General features: G+C 35.2%; 1 protein-coding gene across 3 annotated transcripts in view; it reads right to left on the reverse strand.

Annotated features, from left to right (window-relative positions):
- GRB10 (growth factor receptor bound protein 10) overlaps positions 1–22,855 on the reverse strand; it is a 118,285-nt gene that overhangs the window by 33,871 nt on the left and 61,559 nt on the right. For all 3 annotated transcript variants that reach the window (XM_026678349.2, XM_087946464.1, XM_087946463.1), the window contains 3 exons: positions 14,811–15,015; positions 10,507–10,648; positions 2,500–2,656 (listed from right to left, as the gene is read on the reverse strand). In XM_026678349.2, the coding sequence (XP_026534134.1) occupies positions 2,500–2,656; positions 10,507–10,648; positions 14,811–15,015 (504 nt within the window). The remainder of the gene's footprint in view (positions 1–2,499; positions 2,657–10,506; positions 10,649–14,810; positions 15,016–22,855) is intronic.

Here is a 22,855-nt window from a genome sequence, read left to right on the forward strand (position 1 = left end):
GGGCAGGGGGGGGTTGGACTAAATGACCTACAAGGTCCCTTCCAACTCTGATTATCTGTTAAATGGTCATTAGTTGCCCATCATTCAGCATCATTACAACTTTGAACAGCCACTGAACAAGTGATTGTTCAACAAGCACTGTTTTTTTTAATTGCATCAAACAGAACTGCACAAAATATTCTATCTATATCATATGGAAGAGTTCCAGCCATATTATGAAAGATATGTGAGGTTAGTACTCAAAGGAGAGCAGTAATTTCTGTATCTTTGGGGTTGAAAACTACTTTTTAAACCCATTCCTTCCCAGAGGCTGAATAAAACTAATATGAGATTTACAATAATATGAAGCTGAGGACAACTCAGGTTGGTAAAGTGGGGTCTAAAAACAAAATAAATTAGTTGTGGGAAAAGAAAGTGGATTAAATATGTCACACAGCTTCCCTTAGGGAAGTGAATCAAGTTTGCCAGAATTCACAGAAATAGCCATGCTGCCTGGACATCTCTGGAATTTGAACTGTTGGGTTCTTATACCAGAATAAGGACAATTTGAGTTTTATTCCTTTACACTGGAACACAAATTATATATCTTTTTTAAAGGTATGCAGAATAGCATTTAAGGAAATCCCCACTTCAAAAGTTGACCCTAGTAAATTCATTAAATGGACCCAAGCAAATAACTGTATTTTAGCCTTAGACTTCCTATCTGTAACACAAAAATAGTAATGTTCAGTTATATTATAGGATTTTACCAGATAATGTTCTTTGAATATGTTAAATTATTTACATATATGTATGCAAATCTTATCAAAATGGTCTTAGGGCAACTCAAAACAAACAGCTTGGATGTTAACTTATACAGTACTAAATTGGTGTTTGTCATTACAACCAAACATGCTGTCAAATTGACCTTTTACTTTTCTTAGTGAGACCCAGCAGATCAGAAGCTTTCACGAACATTGTTTAGCTAACTAAAAATTAGTAGCATGCACAAATTTTGAAAAACCAAGAGTATGGTTTATTGAAGCATCCAATTTCAAACCAGAGATTATGAAGCCTGACTCAATAATCCATGATAATTCAGTTTGAATATCATGCCAAACTATGATTAAATAGAAAATGGAACTTGAATTTGTACAGCTTTGCTATGATCAGAGACTTCAACAAAAATCGAGGATGCAGTTGACAGTGACTTAAACATCAATCATTGCTAAATACAAACTTATTGTTGAATAAACAAAAGCTTTTGATTTTCTAATCAACTTCTTCTAGGATTCATTCAAAATATCACACAAATAGAATCTGATACTATTAATCACCATGGAGACTATTGTGATGTCACAGAAATTGAATTAGGGCATCACTGGATGAATGTGGAAAAATATTGAATACAAAGGATCAAAGCTTCAGTGTGAATAATGCCTTGGTAATTTTGAATGAGCAAAAGACTTGTAAAAGAAATCTTGAATTTTTAATTTTTAATTTGAGAGATAATGAGAGAAAAAAATACTATCAGTGCAACTATTATCCTCATGTTCATTTTATCAGGATCTGGTGCAGGGTACATCCATTTTACACGATTTTTCTAAAAGTCTTACTAAGCATTTTTATCAAGTACAATTTAAGAAGCTGGTTGGATAATACTAGTCTACTGCTGTATTTGAAAGAATGCAAAAAAAGGAAGAGAAAGAGATCATGGTATTTTCCAAGTATAAGGCATTAAAATTATTCTTCTTAAATGTTGTTTTTTTTCCTGTAACCATGGTACCTTAATTTCACTACGTGCAAGAACAGCTGCTTAAAAGCAGATTTCAAATCTATGCAAGATTCCCATATAATGCAACATGAAATCTACTGCCATTTCCACTTCCATAAAATAAATCCTAGCTAATGTCAGACTAATCTTGTGGACTTTAATGATGTTCAAACAAGCAAGTTATTTCCACTAGTTATTGGTTTACATGGAAATCTGACTCTGCTATCTATTGAAATAGAAGTCCACTACTGCTGCAATAAGCCCCCCTCCAAAAAAAAAAAGAAGTTATCAAGCAGAAGTGTGTATATATATATATATATGATCAAATTTCCATTAATGTCGTGGAAGAAGTTGGATATACAATACTTATTTCCACTTAAAAGATTGGCAGCACACAAATCCAAATATTTAACTGCATATATATGTTCATAAAATATGTCTACTAGAACTGTCATGCATGTATCAATATGATTATATTGTAGCAGTTTTGTTATTTATGAAACACACATCTCCTAAGTTACTTAAATGCCTGTTAAATGTTTATATGTTTATTATATTTTTACTGTAGGAATTCCTGTCTTATGATCATAATATACAAGCATAATATAATATAAACATGTATAATGATATTATACATATTACGATAATTCATAAAATAAGCAGATTACCCCAACAAAGCTAACCTATTTCATTATTATTGGAAATTCAGGTTTTTAATATAATTTCCTTTCTGTATTCCTTCATACCTAATCCTATGAGAGGGTGATGCTCCACTAAGGCCCAGCTGTTGTCATCCACACAATGACTTTTGTAAACGAGCAACTGGCAGAGGTCCCGGGCTGTTGTATCTGCTAAGATCTCAACTACCTTGCAAGTCCCATCTTCACTAAAAACTTTTATATCCTGCAATACAAAAAAAAAATGACACACTTTATTGATAGCAGCACTATATTCCAAAAAACATTAAAAGAAGAAGAAAAAACCCCAAATACTATACATAATTGATATTGGGCACAATGTGGGGTTATGATAATGAAGCTATATGTACCCTAAAAAGCTGCCTCTTAGGCACTGTTCAGATTAAGTTATTTGAATAATTTATCTAATTTTGGGGTCATAGGAAAGAAAACTATAAACAACACACATTACATACAATATATCTTTGCATCTTTTCTAGAAGACCAACAAGCTAGGCGTCTCAGAAAAATGAGTTCTACAACTATGTTAATATGAATCCCTAATACTGAGGATTCAAACAACTGGCAGAGGTAGGGAGGGGGCAAGATTAATAACATATTCTGCACTTCAAGATTTTTTGCCCTGGAGTGTTTTAACACTCAAAAACATGAAATTAAAAAATCAATTAAAACACATCTCTCTTGATTAGTATTAAGTTTGTCTAATTTAGAATGGAATTTAAGACAGTTGCAAGCACCAGTTACACTTCTTCCATGCTCGTATCACAAAATCCCATCCTTTCTTGCAACTAAATATACTAATAATGACAAGAATAAAAATAGAAAATAAATAAATGTATTATATTTAATCATTAATTAAGACGAGACTGTAGTCTACTGGCAACCTGTGAATCTTCATTAAAATAGGTAATTTCCATTACTAATTAATATCGTTTTAATCAATAATAACAAATAGCATTAACCCTGCAAAAAGTATCCCATTCACAACTTTAATCTTACATTAAGATTTAGAACAGATTTAACCCTATGTTAACTTTATATTCTGATTTGGGGAAGAGGAAAAGAAAGCATTTTACCTCACCAGTATGCACAAAGCAGCAGTCAGGAGAACAAGATGGCATTTTAAAATATAGATTTCTTGTTCAGAAAGATTGTTCTCTGCCCCTTCCAGCCCTTTGAAATTCTAAGCTCAAGCAATTCAGGTTATTTCAATGGTTATTTCAGTGTCAGTAAGTCCTGGTGGTGTGTGCACCATTTTCTGGAGGAAGCAGAACTTCCCTCAAAGGGTTACACACAATCTTTTAGGTAGTGAATCAAACCACACTGTACAGACCAATCATAGCCCTTTTGGTGACTGATGTAATCATTTCCACAGAACTCGCAGACATCCAAATTATGACCCCAGGAAGAATTTTCTTCCTTTATGGCCACCCACATGCATTTAAAAAAAGAACAGCACACAGCCCAGAAATCATTCACCAGGATCACCAAAGTTTTAAATAGCCAAACTCTGCAGCCCAAACCCGACTGGCTCCTTCAACTGCTGGTCTGTTTGCCAAATTCCTCTCCATTCTCCACCTTGTGGAAGCACCTGATGTCATCTGTTTGCAAGTTAAGCCCTTGAACTTCTCCAAAGCGTTTAATGCCACCACTTCCCCCCTCCTCCTCACACACACACACACCAGGCAGGATCGTTCCCTCCCTCTCTGCTTCTCTGAAGCTTAAGAAAGGCTTTTAAAGAGAGCTGAGGATCTATCATAAATTCAAAAGCTTCATCTGTCCATTCTTGTGTTATGCTGAATATTTAAGAAAGGGACTCCACGGTGTCGTATTACTGTAATACCAATTCTCCATTCACTTTGGAATCAGCAGCACAGAGCATGGAAAGGCATGATTAAGGATGAGTTAAAATTTAAATATGAAGGAAAAAAACAAGACTCAAAGCTTGTGCATTCAGGAAACAGCATCTTTTGACAAGCAGGATGAGCCATTTCTTTCTGAAGAAGGGGGGAAAGGGAATCCTTATTAATGAAACTGTAAAAAGTGATCTAGCTTCATAAAATTCCTACATATCCAAAAAAAAAAAAAACACCCACCCCTCTTAGCTTACAAATAAAGGTGGACCTCAAAGTTTTATGGTTTAGCCTCTTTTTAAAACCAGGATCTTGGGGACTTTATTTTCCACAGTCTAAAGGTAGTATATTTCATACTCAACTGGTTACAACCCCAGTAATACAGGTTCAACTGCTTCAATGAAATACATGCATTATGTCATTTCTGTGGGCAGCTAAAGAACAAATGTGTTTCCTGAAAAAAAATCTGTTCATTAGCAGCAGCAGCAACAACAACAAAGATCAGTAGCCTCCTTTTAAGTCCCCTTCTGTCCCAGGTTGCAGGTTTTGCTTCATCTGTTGCACAGGAAGTAGGCAGTACATGAAACTCACATTCAGGCTTAATAGCATCAATGAAGAGTTCACAATCCTAAACTATATCATAACAAGGCAGAGAGGACCAGGAATAGAGGTTAACCTCCAATGCCATTTGTCATCCCACCAAGCAATGTAAAAGCCTCCCTCCTTGCCAGTTCCTAATTATTATACAGGAATGAGGTTCAGATATAAAGTATATGTGAGTAAATGTGAGCATTATGGGATTATATATGAATATGTGGCAGAAACAAATGCATAAAAAATGGGGGGGGGTAGCCTTGACTTTTCTTCTTTTTGTTTATATGATGTACCCATCTTTGGCATTTACCCCCCAATTTTGTGGAAGTTCAGTATAGTGGTTAAAGCACCAAGCTACAAAGCAGGGAACCATGAGTTCAAATCTCGCCTTAACCATGAAAGTCAGTCCCTATTGGTTGGCTGTTGTGGGAAAAATTGGAGAAAGGTGTGTTCGATATGATCACTGTTTTGAGTTACCTGTAAAATCATATCTGTAAAAATAATAAAGGCAGGATAAAAACAAATAGATAGGTTCCAGAGGCTTAAAAACATTCTTCACCTCTCATATAAGATAGATAGCTGTATGTCATTGTTATTTATATAATGCAGGTATTATGTGTTAGTAACTTACAAGTGAACAGACTATTCATAATTCTCAATATAGGAAAGCTTGGGTTATTGGAGGAAAAGAAAGAAATGCAAAGCATCCAGATTTTATTTCAAAAAATCCTGGAGTTTCTTGCAACATATAGGTTATTAATTCCAGATTCATTTAAACAAAGATACAATCTGTTTCACAAGTAATTGCAGTTTATTTTATTGCAGGTATACAGGATATTGCAGGTATACAGGATGGAAGCAGAAAACCCACAACTCATCAGAGCATATTTTCATTAGCCTGCACTACTGCATTCTAACCATTGCACCACCAGGGCTCTTGTTAGTTAATTAATGACTACAATCTCACTTTTAGTATGCCAATCTCTCTGCATTGAAAGGTCTTTTTTTTTTTAAGGCTCCTGATCATTTTAAACTAGGAATGTATTAATCACACAGGATTCTGTCCTGTGCACTGAGGGTAGTTTTCTGAGACTCTCATTAACAAATCATGGCCATGTTTTCTAATATTTTATTTCTTTGGAAAATAGGCAATGCCATTTTGCATAATCCACAAGATAGCTCTGGAGGCTGCAAATTATAGTCATGATGGAGTGCTTACTGAGATATTTGGAAGGTGGGATATAATTGACAAGGGTTCTGCCAGTTTCGTCTTCTGGTCCAAGTGACAGGAAGGCCAGTAAGTCTTCTAGAATCTCAAATCAGAAGGATCAGTGGAATAGAGGATAGACCACTGGACCAGGATGAAGTAAGGAGCTCTCTCAATGCACCATATGAGCTGCCTCCTGCTTCACCCCATTCTGCTCCTCCCTCCTCAAATTGGCATCTGGGTTATTTGGGGACAGAGGTTAGTCTTCAGGTCAGCCTTTGGAAATAGTTCAAATGACAGATTACCAGTGCAAAACTTCTACTGAAGCATTCTGTACTCAGACAACTTGAAAGGTAATTAAAGTCTCTATTCCAGGCGCCTGCTCAAATTCACCCAAGTCTACCCCATCCTACTTCAGGAAGAATGTTTGGTGATAACTTTTCCTATCAGTAAGTGTGCTTGGCAGAAGGGGGGGAAAAACCAGGAGAATCTACCAATCATTACCCTTAAATTGTCCACCATAACATTATAAGGACAGTACCACTCACAACTCTTCTTACTAAAGCAATTGGAACATCAGGGCTGCACAGATTATGCTGAGATATTTTTATCCACTATAAGATGAATTCACATTAAAAACAATCCTATGAAAAGCCCTCAGCCATTCACTATAAATGGAAGATAAGGAAAGCTAATGTGGCACATAAAGATGTGATTAAATAAAGATGTGATTAAATAGAATGAAGATCATTTTCAAATCAGATTAGTTTCAAAGCATACTAAAAATAAAAGTGACAGAAATATAAAACGCTTCTGTATAGTCAAGCTGGTCAGGGAGTAAAATTTTTCCATATTTTATTTGTATTATTTTTAGTCACATTTTTCTTTAAATGAAGGCAAAGATAAACTTTTGTTTTTGTGCATTGCTTTCCTAAATTCAACTATTGAAATCTCAGATTAACTCTATTTGCTTGTTTTAGTTCCACTCTGGCAAATTCTGTGAGTGTATAATTATTTGCATCTTGAAATTATTCTTGAAACTACAAATTACTTGGTGACAGCAGATATATCAATTCATCTTTTTCTTCTTTCAATTTTTTTACCTGAATTAAGCAGAAATTAATGTTATTTGAGAATACAGGGATAGTGTGCATTAAATTTTACTACTGAAAATACAGACTTTTCTCCCTCCCATTTATATTTAATTTTAATTGGCTTTTTTGTTGTTGATTTATGGGATCTTTTGGTATCTGATTTTCTATCTTACATCTATTAATAGAGTGCAATACATCTTATTGCACTCTATTGTAATAATCTTAATAAAGTAAAATTACGAGGGATTAAATTTCCTATTAAGCTAACACAAATACTGTTTATGTTAAGAAAGTATGGTCTAAAATTATTTTTTCTTTTTAATAGAAAGCAAGAGTTCTATCAAAAGCTTTAGCAGAAAAGCTGGTTAAGGATGTTTACATATAATTGACAACTCCATACTCCAAAATACCATACTCCAAATATAGTACTAATTTAGTTGGTAATCTTCAAAGCTGATTAAGAAATGTCCAATTAATGTGGCTATTCTTAATACTTTCAGCTATATCAGGAGATCAGTCTTTAAAAATAAATTAATTTTATAGTTTGTGTTTTTTAAAGAAATACTATTTTATCCACATGGGGGGGGGAGAGACAGAGAGAGAGTTTATATTATATCACATAATAAATAAATTGGACCTGAACCAAACATTAAATCCTTTTTTTAATTACAATAATCCTTATGTTTATATTATAATCTTACAATTTTACAGACAGGAATTTAACTTAATAAATTTAAATATTTCTGCATTTCAGTGGGTACTTATTAGTTTTCATATAATCATAACATTGGAAGAAACTGGATAATCTAGTCCAACTTAATACAGAAGTCATCAAATATCTAGCCTATATTTGAAGATCTGAAATAAAGGAGAACTTACAAGTTCATATGACCACTTGTTACACTGTGTGACAGCTCATACAGGTGGGATGTTCTTTGTGACAGCTAGCCTTCCCTTCCTTTCTTGTAATTTTAATGTTTAAGTTCTGATGATGGGTAATAAGAAGTAAGTCTGTCTGTATGACAAATATTTAGATATTTAAAGACTCTTCAAATAAGTCTCTTCAATTGTGTTGCTGTAAGCTAAACATATCCAGATCTTATAACCGTTTTTCAAATGGTTTGGTTTATCAATTATCAGAAATTGGCAGATGAATGTGTTCTACTGTAGGTTTGAGAGATCTTTGTCAAGTATCGCTACCTCTCCCCATTTCAGATACAGTACAACCTCTGGTCATGACCATAATTCGTTCCATAAATTTGGTCACAACCCGATTTGGTCGTGACTTGAACCTAATTTTTGAAAGTTGGCACTTACAAAAAAAATGGTGTGGAAGGAGAAATTGGCCACACACAAAAATTGTTAGTTTTTTGGTCGGAACCCGATTTGGTTGTGGTCAGAAGCACTGATGACCAGAGGTTCTACTGTACACCAATGATAGCTAAACCTCCTACATCCCTTTGGCCCCCACATCTCTGGTGGAGATGAAGAAGATGTTCAGTGTTTATTTCATAAATCCAAGGTCAGAAAAGTATCAGGCCCAGAAGCATTGGTACAGGGGCTACCGAGCCCATCAGTTTGACAAATTGGGCTCTAGCTCAGTAAGTGAGGTCAAAATCTTGAAGCTGGCCAGACTGGAAGCTGGCTGTGATGCCAGCTGCCCCGACCCCTTAAAATAATCTGTGCAGGTTGGAGGAGCTAAGGATGGCCCATGTTTTTCAGAAGGCAGCAGCCACTACCCCTGTTGTGTCTTGCCTGGACCCGGTCTGCACCCAGCCCTCCTTGCAATACTGGAGCATCTCAAATCTGGGTGCAGAGCAGAGCCAAGTAGGAACTCAACAGGCGGCAGTGGCAGATGCCACAGGGTGCAGATATGTGGCTATTTGCCCTGCACCTATTTGCCAGGGACAAGTGTCTCTCTGAAAATTAGCCTGGATTAGAGTATGATGAGCTACCAGTGTCAGCGAAAAACACCAGCAGAGGGCCAGCAGACAATAAATGGGCCGCGGTAAAGTAGAAGACAGCAAAAATCTGTTCCTTAGAAATGTATACATTTTAGGGCAATCTTTCTTAATCCTGGGAACTTTAAGAAATTTAAGATAATTCTCTATAGTTGTGCTATATTTTTAGAAAGCATTTATCCAATCCAGTAGAAAATCAGGATGATATGAAACATTCCCAGGGTGCATTTTTAAGGCTATCAAAACATTTTTTCCTATCAATAGATGGAGAATTCTCAGAAGGAATTGGGTCGCAAATATCCCACTGTCATATGCTAAAAGCAAGACAAATATTCATGCCCCTTTCAAGTGCTAGCCTAAATATATAGCTCTTCAATTCTTGCAGCAGGAAAGAAAAGCATTTTTAATAAAATCTCTGCCCACTCCTTCCACTGGTGCTAATCTAATAGGAGACAGGGATTTGGGGGAAGCAAAAGCTTGCATGACTCCTATGTTAATACTACTTACTTACAAGAATAATTTCCATAAAATAATCATATTTTTGAAAAGATAGTTCTTTGTTAGGCATTTAAATGCTACTGCCCTTTAGAATTGAAAGCATTGGACTGAAAAGTCCAGTTCTGGTTGCACTCTGATTTTGGCAGTTCATTAGGGATACAAACCTGTCAGAGTATATTCATGAACTGGAATAGAGCTTGGTAACAAGGTCAGCCAATGAATAAGCATAGCAACTAAATCAGCCAATGAGGACAGTTTGGTAACTGAAACTAGAAGTAGCCTAGGCTGGAAACTGAAACTAAAATAGCTAAGGCGTGGCAGCCATGTTAAGCTCTGCAGCTATGTTGAGTTCTGAGTCTGTCTATTGAAAATGAAAATGCTTCTCTCCTCTGCTGTGGATAATGCTTGCCTGCTGAACTAAAGTGAAACTAATGTTTGTTTCTGAGCTGCTGACGTTGCAGCTAAAGCTCTGAATTTGTAACATGTTTGCTGCTGTTTGAGTTTGCTCCATGTTGGAGAAATCTACAACTGGTTTCTAAAATCTACTTATTATGTTTATAAAGATGTTAAATGAAGCATCATCCATCTGTGTTTATTTTTCTGTGCTGAATTAATGCTGCAAAACTCCTGAATAAACCAATTCAGAAGCAAAAACTTCTTCACTTCATAATCCTGAGCAATAGCAATTTTATTGCATGTGGGTATACTTATGCTAAAAATAAGATGCCCTTTCATCAACTACAGCATATTATGATTCCTCCTTGTGATCAGTGATCGTAAGGAAATTTAATAAAAATATCCATGTTAAAACCAGTTGTTTTCCAAAACACAAAGAAAGTCTCACTCACTTGCTTATTCATAGGTTGACTCTGAGGTAGAGATCCTGGTGCCAATACAGGTGAATTTGTGGGGCTGCAAAGTTCAGGGAAAGGATTTGGAATAGCAGGCAAAGAGGATGTTCTGAATTGTTGTTCTTCCTCCTGAAGACGTCTATAGTCAAATCAAACCCATATTATGATCAAAGTCCAACATAAGGAGATTGGAATACAGTCAATTTAAAAAGCAGTAAAAATACAGGTAGTCTTCGATTTACAAGTTGATTTAGTAACTATTCAAAGTTACAACAGCCCTGAAAAAAAACTTGTAAGTGTGAAAAAAACATTTCTCACACTTACAACCACTGCAGTATCCCCATAGTCACATGATCAACATTCAGATGCTTGGCAACTGACTCATATTTATGACAGTTGCAGTGTCCCAGGGTCATGAAATTACCTTTTGTGACCTTTTGATAGCAAAGTCAAAATACACATAACATGTGTCATTAACTTAACAACTGTGGTGCTTCACTTAACAGCAGTGGCAAGAAAGGTTGCACATTGGGGCAAAATTCACTTAAAAACTGTCTCCCTTAGCAACAGAAATTTTGGGTTCAGTTGTCATCGGGGACTAACTGTACATCAGTGTAATGATAAAAAGCTAAAAAATGCAAAATAAAAAGTACATATAAAATAAAAGTGTAAAAGGAATTTAAACTGTTTTATAGAAAATATAGATATTTTCAAATGGTACTCTGATTAGGCTAGTTAGCATAAGTTTAAGTGGGACAAAATAAAAACCATGGTTCTGGGGCCATTTCCCAAGATGCTATGCTGAATGGTAATTTTTTTAATAAACTTTATTGTTCTTTTACATTTTGAAAAAGAGAAATTAATCATAACATTAACAGTACTGTAGCATCAGTATTATACATATTTATCTCTTATGCATATTTACATTTATAAACATAGTTATACGATTATATACATTTGTCTATAGTTTGCTTATCTTTATTTTCTATTTACCTAGTTTCCAGACAATTATACCATATATCCCAAATTTTATGATATTCAGACTCTTCTTTTAGTTTTAGGATCAATTTGTCCATTTCAGCACAATCCAATATTTTTTGAATTACCAATTCGTCAGGAGGGATGTTATTATGCTTCCAACATTGTGCGTACCATATTCTAGCTGCCATTAATATGTGTAATACAATATATTTAACCTTTTTCTTATGTTTCTTTTTAAATATTCCTAGCATAAATAACTCCGGTTCAAATTCTATTTGTTCTTTAACAATTTCTTGTAACCATCGCCTTATTTTGGTCCAATATCTTTGAGCTTTTGGGCAGGACCACTACATGTGGTAGAAAGTAGCTTGTATCTTTCTACACTTTTTATTTTATTTTTTATTTGTCAATTGCTTACAAGAAAATAGGTATAAGTAAAAATATAGTTATGATACATGGATACATATAAGAAAAATAAAAGAAACAATAGGACAGGGACGGTAGGCACGTTGGTGCGCTTATGTACGCCCCCTACAGACCTCTTAGGAAAGTGGTGAGGTCAATAGTAGACAGTCTAAGGTTAAAGTTTTTGGGGTTTGGGGAAAAAACCACAGAATCAGGTAGAGTATTCCAGACATTGACCACTCTGTTGCTGAAGTCATATTTCCTGCAATCAAGTTTGGTGCAATTAACCTTGAAGTTTGTATCTATTGTTTGCTCTTGTGTTCTTCCAGCATGCCGGATTCATGTTGGGTACATTTTGGCTAATCTCATTGGAGGTAGGTGCCATTGATAGAACATCTTGTATATATTTTCTTTGTATGCCAATGATCTTGTTAATTTATAATTCCAATTCCAAATTTTTTCCCATTCTGCTAGATTTATAGTGTCCTATATTTTTGACCCATGCTATCATACAGCCTTTTATAATTTCTTCTTCTAAATCAACTTCTAATAAGTATTTATAAATTTTTGCAATATTTTTCTCATCAGGGCCTGTTCAAATTTTATCTAAATGTTGCAGTTCTGTATAGATTCCATATTCTTCTATGTCTTTTTTATATCTATTTTGCAGTTGGAGATATGGCCACCAATCTATGGATATTCCTTGTTCCTTAAGATCCTGAGTGGTAATTTTTGATGGATTTTCTTTCTTTTTTTCTTTTTCTTTTTTTCATCCTTCTTTATTGTTGTCTATATTGAGAAATATTATCACAACATTAACTGTGGCAATTTTATCTAACTCCCCTGTTCTTGAAAGGAACTATTTATGTCTGGTTGTGAATGTCCTTGACAAGGCTGAAAGGGAGATGGAGTCTACAGATTAACAGAATTGATGAGTGATGAAATGTATTTTCTTAAGAAGATCGATGGCAATCGGGGAATGGACTTACTATATCTATCTCGAAAACAATTTCAAATGGCTTTTTTGGGGAAGATGGATTTACCACACAGGTTTATGATTCTGGGGAATCAGGTACAATTGTTGGGAAAGTTTTCAATTAAAATTTTAAAGAAAAGTTTATTAAGAAGTAAAGGAGGATATTTGATCCTGCACACATCAGAGATAATGTTTGTGATCATTTGTGATAGATAAGCAGCTGTGGTATTTTTCTATGAGTTAAATACAATAATAGATTATTAGCAGAGGGCTTTGAAGTTTAACTTTGCTGTTGATTCATTTGTTAACTACTTTGTTTTTATGTATAGTAGATAGATGAAAGGTCAATCTATTTGGTTGCAAATAGATGTAGAAGTTTATACTTATTTATACTACTATATTTATACTACTCAACGGCGGATGTGGGGACTAATATTGTTGCAATATATTTACCAGTATTCAACAAGAGAGGTAATATATGTACTGTATATGTGTTTCTGTCTTTTATCCTTTTTAATACATATTTTTTACCATTGGTTATGTTTTATCTAATATTCTTTTGTTCTTATAAAATTTCTCTGTATTTTATCTTAACTTTCTGAATAAAATAAAAATTATTCAAAAAACATGGTAAAGTTTACCAAAGCAAAAGGAATTTATCTGTGACCTAGAAATAACAGAAATCACATATCTTAACTCTTATTTTTAAATATCTAATTAGGCCTACCATATTTTCTAATATCTTGCTAATTCTGTTTAGCAGCATCATAATGATAGCTGATTCAATAACTGTATTTAAGCTTATGAAATACAATTTTGGAAGAAATGTTGAAAAATATTTTTAAAAATTCATGATTTCTAAGCATTTATCCATGTAGGAAAAATAGCACTTCTAGAAATTTACAAATACTGGTTTAGTCTCTCACAGAATAAAGCTAAATTTCTGCTTTAAAAACTTCTTCAGCAGCTATTTTTTCCCTTTCATATTCTACTTATTACTTTGACTTTGCTCATAATGAAGGTATTTTACACTATAATATTCTTTTATTGTTCAATTACCTATGTTTTGCCCTTGAATTTAATTTACTTAGACTCAAATCTATTTCTAATTGGATACAGTGGATATTAATTTTTTAAAATACTGAAGCACTGGCAATATTAACATTTATTTCGGAACAAGGCTGCCTGAGTTCCATGAAATTTATTTCTTACCAATTATACTTAATCATGTCTAAATAGAATGCTGGGGCAAATAGTTGTTTTAAGAAAAGTGCTGTTATATATAGCCTAGAGTTGTTCTGGCAACTAAGAAGATCTATAAATTAATTAAACAGGCAAACAGGAAACTGCTTGTTGACCTAGCTTTGCATTCAACTTTCACTTTGAGCAGATAACCCTCTCCAGCCTTTGCTTGAGACATTCAACTCTCAGTACAGAGTTTCAGGAAGGGACATGCATGAGCTATTCAGTAGATTCCCAGTCTTCTTTCTTCTTTCCTTCCAGAACTTCCAAAACTTATTTGTCAGTGTAAAAGAATGTTGTACTTTATTCTAAATAAACACAGTCTTAAAGAGAAAGCACATTCAGAATACTGACTCATATGGAAAAAAAAAAGAATGCCTTTAAAGTTGTCAATGCTAAACATTTTTTAAAAATAACTCAACATTAAAAAAACCATTAAAAAGTTTTCAGGAAAAAATGCATACTGTAACCAACAGACTCAAGAAACTGCTGTATTAAACAAATGTGTTTATATATGATGAATTCTAGCACCCTGAATAATTCAAATAGTACCACTGAGATACCACCTTCAATTTATAGAAGCGTCTCTCAAGCTGAGAGATAATGCATCCTGCCAAGTTCTTGCTGTGAATCAGACTCCAAATTTTATGGTTACAATTGCATTCTGAATTGGATCTTTGTTGCACTGGTTATATACCTGACTGCCATAATGCGAACTGGTTGAGACCTCTGTATTTTCTGTCGTGGAGACACTGGATGCAGCGAACTAGTTCCTGAAGCTAACAGCTGGCTGCCATTCTGAAGGAGTGGTGTACTTTCTGAATGCATGCAGAAGGTGGAGCATAGACTTTCAAATGAGGAGTTCATATTGTTAACTAAAGCTTCCAAATCCACATCATCATCTGAAAGAATAGAAAGAGATGAACACTGAAGATCAGAAGCAAAATATACATTAAAGAGCCACACATATTTGGACAGTTCTAATATAACAATTATCTACCATTTGGCATTAATTTCCCCAAGTTTGTTCAGAGATATAAAAATATTTATTTGTTTATATTAATGCAGCTTCCCTTCTTGCTTAAAAAAAAAACTTGAGGTTTATCAGTATAATGAGTAATAGAATAACTGAATAACAAAATTGAAAAGGACCTTGGAGATCTCCTAGTCCAGTGGACCACTGGTGGACTGTGAGAAATTTTGGTGGTCCGCAGAGAAATGCACCCCCCCAAAGCAATTATTCCAGGCTGCGTGGGAACATAAGGCTGTGCCGTCCACATGGCCCAAAGGAACATAAGGCTTGCGTCACTTGCATTGTGAACAACACGAGGTAGTGAAGGGAGAGGGGAACTTTCCCCATTCACCCCATGCGCCTTGCCTGGGCACCAGGCTGCTTCTTTCTTCTTCTGCTTTTGGCTCCACACAAGGAAAGCAGCAAGTCTTTCTTTCTCTCCTCCAAACTCCGCAAGAAATGAGTCTTTGGGACCCTGCAGGGCATTTTGCTTCAAGAGGCTGAGCCAGCAAAGACTCATTTCTGGTGGAGTTAGGGGGAGAAAAAGAAAGACTTCTGCTGCTTTTGCTGCTTTCTTTGAAGCCAAAAGTCTCTCCCCCACCCCCCAACGGAGCTGGAGACAGTATCCTGCGATCCCAAATAAAGAATGATAAATCGGTAGGAAACAGGGTAGGGGATTTTCCTGCACACTTTTGGGGGATTTCCCAAGGTCTCTGTCTGCAGAGACCCTGGAAAAATCCCAAAAAAGTCTACAGGAAAATTCCCCACCCCATTTTCCTACTTTGGTGGTCTCTAAGATCAACAAGATTGGCGACCCCTGTCCTAGTCCAACTCCCTGCTCAAGCAGGAACTCTGTATCATTTCAGACAGGTAGCCCCATTTGGGCCTGGACGTCCTCCCTGGCAGTATGAAATGAGCTGTGCGACACCCCTCCCCACGTGCACCATTTCAGGCATGGATTTCTTTTCCACCACCCTGGCAGCCAAAATAGGGTGGGGGCAATGACCCCTGTGCCCCATTTTGGGCCTGGACAGCCTCCTCACCACCCTGGCAACCAAAACAGGGCACCGGTGGGGCATGATGCCCCAGTGCCCAATTTTGGATGTGGACAGTCCACTCTCACCACCCTTGCAACCAAAATGGGACAGGGGACTGTGCAACACACACACACACACACCCCATGCCCAGGGTGGGATTCAGCCAGTTTGGTGAACCGGATGTTAATTTTATATCCAATTCGGCAAACTGGTAGTTCCGATGACCAGCTGGCCCTGCCCCGCCCTGCCCCTTCCAGGACCCCTCATGCACCATATTGTGGCTCCCAGGTAAGTGCAGGGAGGTCTCCTAGACCCAAAGTGGGGTCAGGGGTATGGCGCGGCCCCCCGGTGCCCCGTTTTGACTTTCTTGGGGCTGCAGGGAGATCTTCTAGGTCCAAAATGTGGCACAGAGGGGCAGTGAAAGAAAGAAAGAAAGAAAGAAAGAAAGAAAGAAAGAAAGAAAGAAAGAAAGAAAGAAAGAAAGAAAGAAAGAAAGAAAGAAAGAAAGAAAGAAAGAAAGAAAGAGGAAGGAAGGGAAGAAAGAAACTGGAGGGAGGGAGGGAGGGAAGGGCGAAAGAAAGAGAAAGAAAGAAAGGGAGAAAGAAAAGGAGGGAAGGGATAAACAGGGAAGGGAAGGGAAAATGAATGAGATATGGAGGGAGGGAGAGAAAAAGGAGAAGGAAGGACCACAAACTGGCACTAGACACAGCTTCAGAGGATGCTTTGAAACAGCACAACAATCCAGGGCTGGAAGGGACGTCAGTGGTTATCTAGTCTAATCCCCTGCTCTAGCAGGAGACCTTATATCATCTTAGTTATTTTGTTTGTTTTTTAACCACATAGCCAAACCCACCCAGTCACATGACCACATAACCATGCCCACCAAGCCAGGCCCACAGAACAGGTAGTAAAACCATTTGAATTCCACCACTGCCTATGCCCCATTTTGGACATCAATGGCCTCCTCTACTACCCTGGCAGCCGAATCAATGCGATGCCCCCCGTGGCACATTTTGGCTCTTAGAGTCACTGCAGGCCAGTCATTTGCAATTTCCAGGCCTTGAGTTTGACCCCCCTATTCTAGAGTCTCAACATCTGTTTTACATTATGGCAACCAAAACTAAAGGCAGTATTCCAAGTGTGCTCTTAGCACACTCTTAGCATTATAAAGCAGTACTAATATTCATGTGATCTTGATTCTATCCCTCTGTTAATGCAGTCTAGGACTATGTTGGCTTTTTTAATAGCTGCAGCACACTGCTGGACTCCAAGATCCCTCTCACAGTTACTACTGTGTTTCTCATAAAACAAGGCTGGGCCTTAATTTTTTTTGACCCCTGAAAAAATGGCTAGATGCAAAGTATTGTTGGAGAAACACGGTACTATTGGACCTGGAACCACCTATTCTATAACCATGCATTTGGTTTTTCTTATCTAAATGTTGAATCTTATTTTTCTTAACACTGATTTGCTTTTGTTAGATAAGACCCAGTGCTCAAGTCTTTTGAGATCCATCTGGATCTTGAGCCTATCTTCTGGAGTGTTGGCTTCCAACTTGGTGTCATCTACAATTTGATGAATTCCCTTTCTATCGTCTCGTTTATCTTATTTATGAATATACTGATAGTGAACCTAAAACAGAGCCAGAGCCACTGCATACTTCCCACAATGTAGATGCAGTTCCATTAATGAGCATACACTGAGTGTCATTGGTCAGCCAGTTATGAATCCATCTTGTGGTGATGCTCTCTAACCCACATTTTCTATCTTATTAAGTAATAGGTTGTGGTCTACTTTATCAAATACTTTACTGAAGTTCAAGTAAATTATATCCACAGCATTTCGCTGCTAATTTTGTCACATTGTCAAAGATTGCAATAAGATTTTTCTGGCATGATCTGTTTTTGACAAACCCGTGTTGGCCTCTCGTTGTATAAAGTATAAAAATAAAAACTACCATATATATAAAACACTTAGAACATGCAATCTAAAAATGACAATAGCCAAGAATACAAAGAACAGAAAATAATGTCTAATCACTCACCACTGATCACTTTCTGACCCATTCCCAGTCAAACAACTAATTCTTCAGTGCTTTCAGAAAGCCAGTCCAGTTAGGCTCAATCTAATCTTGCTACTGCTACCATAAAAGCATACTACTTGGGTCCTACAAGATGACATTCTTCAATTTAAAACTGAAGATTCCCCTCCTGCCATATATAACAGGATGGGTAGAGATACAAGTTTAAGATGACAAGTTGTAAGAGCATGTACAGAGAATGAAATACCAGTGTATAATTTCCATTTTTCCATGTATAATTTACCATTTTAGAATAAAATAGAATAGAATACTTTATTGGCCAAGTGCGATTAGACACACAAGGAATTTGACTTGATGCATATGCTCTCAGTGTACATAAAAGAAAAGATACATTCGTCAAGAGTCAAGAATCATAAGGTACAACACTTAATAATAGTCATAGGGTACAATAAGCAATCAAATCATACTAGGAAACAATCAATATAAATCGTAACAATACAAGCAACAAAGTTACAGTCATACAAGTGGGAGGGGATGGATGATAAGGAGTGATGAGAAGATTAATAGTAATGCCGATTTAGTAAATAGTTGGATAATAATTGAGGGAATTATTTGTTTAGGAGAGTGATGGCATTCAGGAAAAAAACTGTCTTTGTGTCTAGTTGTTCTGGTGTGCAGTGATAAGACAGTGATAAACCACATTATTAGCAGTGGCCATTTTGTGGCCTTTTCTGTGCTTTTATGTAACACTAAATAAATCATTAAGTTTGTAAAATACTATTGATCAAATCTGAAAATAAAAAAAAGAAAATGATTTACTCCATGAGGATAAACTTGGTGGAGAGATTTGAATCCAATGAGCTAATTGGAGTTAATTGGACTTATATTGGTATGATATGTATAACTGAATTTTCGAAAGCTCTAATGTAGTTTTGGTTCTGCATTTAAAATGAAGTTTTTTTTCCTTTATATATAATATTTTAGTATTTTTTTAAAGTTAGTAAAATATCAAAACTAGAAAAAGTGTTTTCTCACTTTAGGGTTAAAAAAATTGAAATAATGTAGGGGATTCTCTTCATATAAATTATGGTAAATATTAATGAATAAACAAAAGCATATATTATTCCCCATAGCAAGGAGAAGCAGAGATGTTAAAATTGATTCTTTTATCCAGAGAAGAGAACATATTTAACCTTGTTTCTATTAAATTGCTTCCGGATTTTGTGCTTGCAATGAAAAAAAATGAAACATTTATTTGGTTTATTTTCTTTTTGCTAATTAGATATATTATAGAAATATATTTTGATAAATTAATAAAAATGTGAAACGTGAAACCACAAAAAGAAATGGAAAAAAGGAATATTATCCATGATGATGCTACACTGATCTACCGAACTTTAACCTGTAATAAAAGTACAACTTTAACTTGTAATAGAAGTAATTAATGGAGACACGGATTTTCAAATCAATGACACTGTCATGGGTATTATTATCACAAAGTCTGCTTTATATTACGATAAATGTCATGGCTGTTTTAATATAATACACTTATGTTTTCTAGTATCTGTTCTTGATGTGAGATTCTTAAAACATTATTGTAATCTGGATTCACAAATAGAAATAAAATAAAAAATATCCTTTTATTAACTTGCAGGTCAGTGATCACTACAGCTAGATGAATCCATGAAACAAGTTTGCTGTCTGTACGTTCTTAAAAATATGGAATGGATATGAAAAAAAACTACCTTATATGCAAATCCTCTTCTAGCCTAACCAGAACATAAATAGGCTGCCTACAACAGAAAAATCAAATAACATCTTTAAACACCATCAAACAACATCTGCCTATCCCAGGTTCTTGGAAAAGACTAGATAGGTGGATAAAACTGTCTGCTGTGTGATGATAATGTCTATATGTATAAAACACATATCAGGACAATGATAAGCAATTTTAAAGATTTTATATGAGGTATTTCTCAATCTACAATGCCCATCAACAAGTGAAAACTCAAGTCAACAGAACTAGATACCTATCTAAAAATAATCTGCTACAGGACAGACTCCAGTTTAAAAAAAACAAAACCTAACACTCCTGGTTGACATAGACATTTACTAGTTCAAACTTCACAGGTATATTGTGGCAGATCCCAAAATGTTTTAAAATCTATATCATAATTTATAAGTAATATCAATATTACTTTTAAACAAAGGAATTCCCTTCAAAACCACAAAAATCCCAAGAAAGAGTTGCTATTTCAGTCATGTCTGATACGCTCTGTAATCAGATCTCTACATCTGTTTCCTTTTCAGGGACAGTCACTTCTCACTAGTGACATTTAGGTTCTTTTCGCTTTCTCAGTATTAACTCTAGTTTTCCCACTTGATTTATTTATTTCTTTAATTCAATGCTCTTCTCAAGCAGACTTCTTTGTTTGAATTCCATCAACTCATAATAGAATACTGTGATGAAAAGAGAATGGGCAAAAAGTTAACTATTAATACTTTTTTTCAATCAGAGCATCCACAGTGGATTTTTTTTAGTACTCCTGCTGGCCAAAGGACACTGTGATTCAACTGTAGGCAAACTGAAAGCCAAAAGTTTTAATATATAGCTGATCTACAGGATATGGAATCACGTACCATTGTTAGTTGTTTCAATTGCCTTTGTCCATTGTCTAGAAAACTCCACACTCCAACCTTGATGCTTTCCGTTACCAATTACAAAAATTTAAAGCCCATCCTGAATAAGATCTGGGGAATAGATAGGTCCTCAAACCCAGAACAGATACTCAGTAGCAACTAGATACAAACACAAGAACTAGACTGAAGACAGAAACCAATTCTGCCCCACAGTTTTCTTCCATAGTTTCTTGCCTTGCTTTGGAAAATAGGTTCACCTCCTTTTCTTTACGTAAAGTAAATATAAATATATGCACTTTCCCTTTGCACTGATCTCATCACTTGTAATTTTCAAATTATTGATATATAAAGTTGCAATTCTGTATATTTCATCCAACACTAAAATATATGTTGTAATAATTAATCTTTATCATGACTCTATTTGGCTAGATCATAACATAAAACCACCAGGTGGCACTGGTTCCTTTAAAACAAAGACTACGCCCCTCCCCATACTATCTATAATAAAAAAAACCAAGCATTTTTAAGTTAACTTTTCATAATTAGCTAAGGTTATGTTGAAACTCATCTTCAATAAATACTACAAATTGATTTATACTGAACATTACTTAATCTGCCTTGCATTTACCAAAAATTAAGAGAAACTAAATTATTGAAACTCTGACAATATAGTAAAATTTACTAACCAAACCTAAGTTGTGCAAGATAACTAAAGTTATATACTGTAAGTAAAAAAATAAAGCACCTGAGCATTTTTGACAAATTTATAAAAGTGATCTTTAGGATGTTTTGCCTTTATTTTACCTGTATTATTAATGCATGGCTAACTCAAATGTACCCAATGTAACCATTAGAAGAAATAGCCTGCAAAAGAAATTCAAGTACTGTCAACTGATTGTCACTCATCTAAATTTCCTACAAACTACACAAAAAGGGTTTCTAGGTTCTTCAGTTTAAATGTAGACTGATATCATACCATACAAAAATCCATTATAAATAATTCTGTCCTTAGACGTGCCATTAAAACATCTGATGTGTAATTAATCTAAATCTGTTCAGAGCAAGGTCTTATATGGTGGAGAGTATTTGGGAAGAGAATATCAGAAAGTACTGATGTCCTGGAGTCAGCTCTTTTTGATTCACAAGAAGCAATTTTTAAATTTTCAGCAATGTTGCAAACCAGTTGTTAAAAGCAGACTATTCAAACTTAATACTACATACAACCATTGAAATTTACATCTCAACCATCTTCCTTCAAGGCTTGTCCAGTTCAAATAGAATGTGAAATGGGGAAGGAAGAAATAAGAGGAAATGTGCACATGCAGAGAAGAACAGACAACATCACATGGGCCAGTTATGTTGACAATGTAGCTCAAAAAAAGAAGAGAACAGTCTTCTTGATAATAGGCAAGGCTTTCATTGTTGATTGATTATTAACTCTTCTGCCCCCTCTGTGACTTTACATATGCCAGGCTCACTTCAGGTTAGTCTGCTTCTCTTTTCTACAGTTAAGAATCACTGTTTGCAGGTAGGAAGTAATTTTAAAATAATTCTTGAAAGCTATGTTTTTATCAGTGAAACCTTAGTTCAGTGGCCTTTGTTTGATGGCCAGTTTTTGAGAATTCTGTTTAGCGATTATGAGGCTGTTTAACGAGAATTAATGTTGAAATCAGCACATGTTGAATCATTCACAAAGTACTATACTATATATTGAGGTTTGTGTGCCAAAGGATTGTGAACATAATTGTGGCGAAGTCAAATGCAATTAAATAAATATTTAAATATTTGTGTATTATAAATATACAAATACATAATTACATATTTGATGCATAATTAAATCATGTTGTATGTGGAATTTTGCAATAAAAAAGTACTGTAAATTTTTATTATTTATAAAATTTACAATAAACTTACATATATATATGTGGGTGTATACAAATATTGTTTTTAATCTATTCTTTTATTGTTTTTAAAACACTGGTGAAAATAAATGAAGAAAAAGAACAAAGTAC

Source organism: Notechis scutatus, chromosome Z (genome assembly GCF_049901735.1).
Source record: "Notechis scutatus isolate UNSWTSFEM ecotype Mainland chromosome Z, rNotScu1.2, whole genome shotgun sequence".
Taxonomy (NCBI): Eukaryota; Metazoa; Chordata; class Lepidosauria; order Squamata; family Elapidae; genus Notechis; species Notechis scutatus.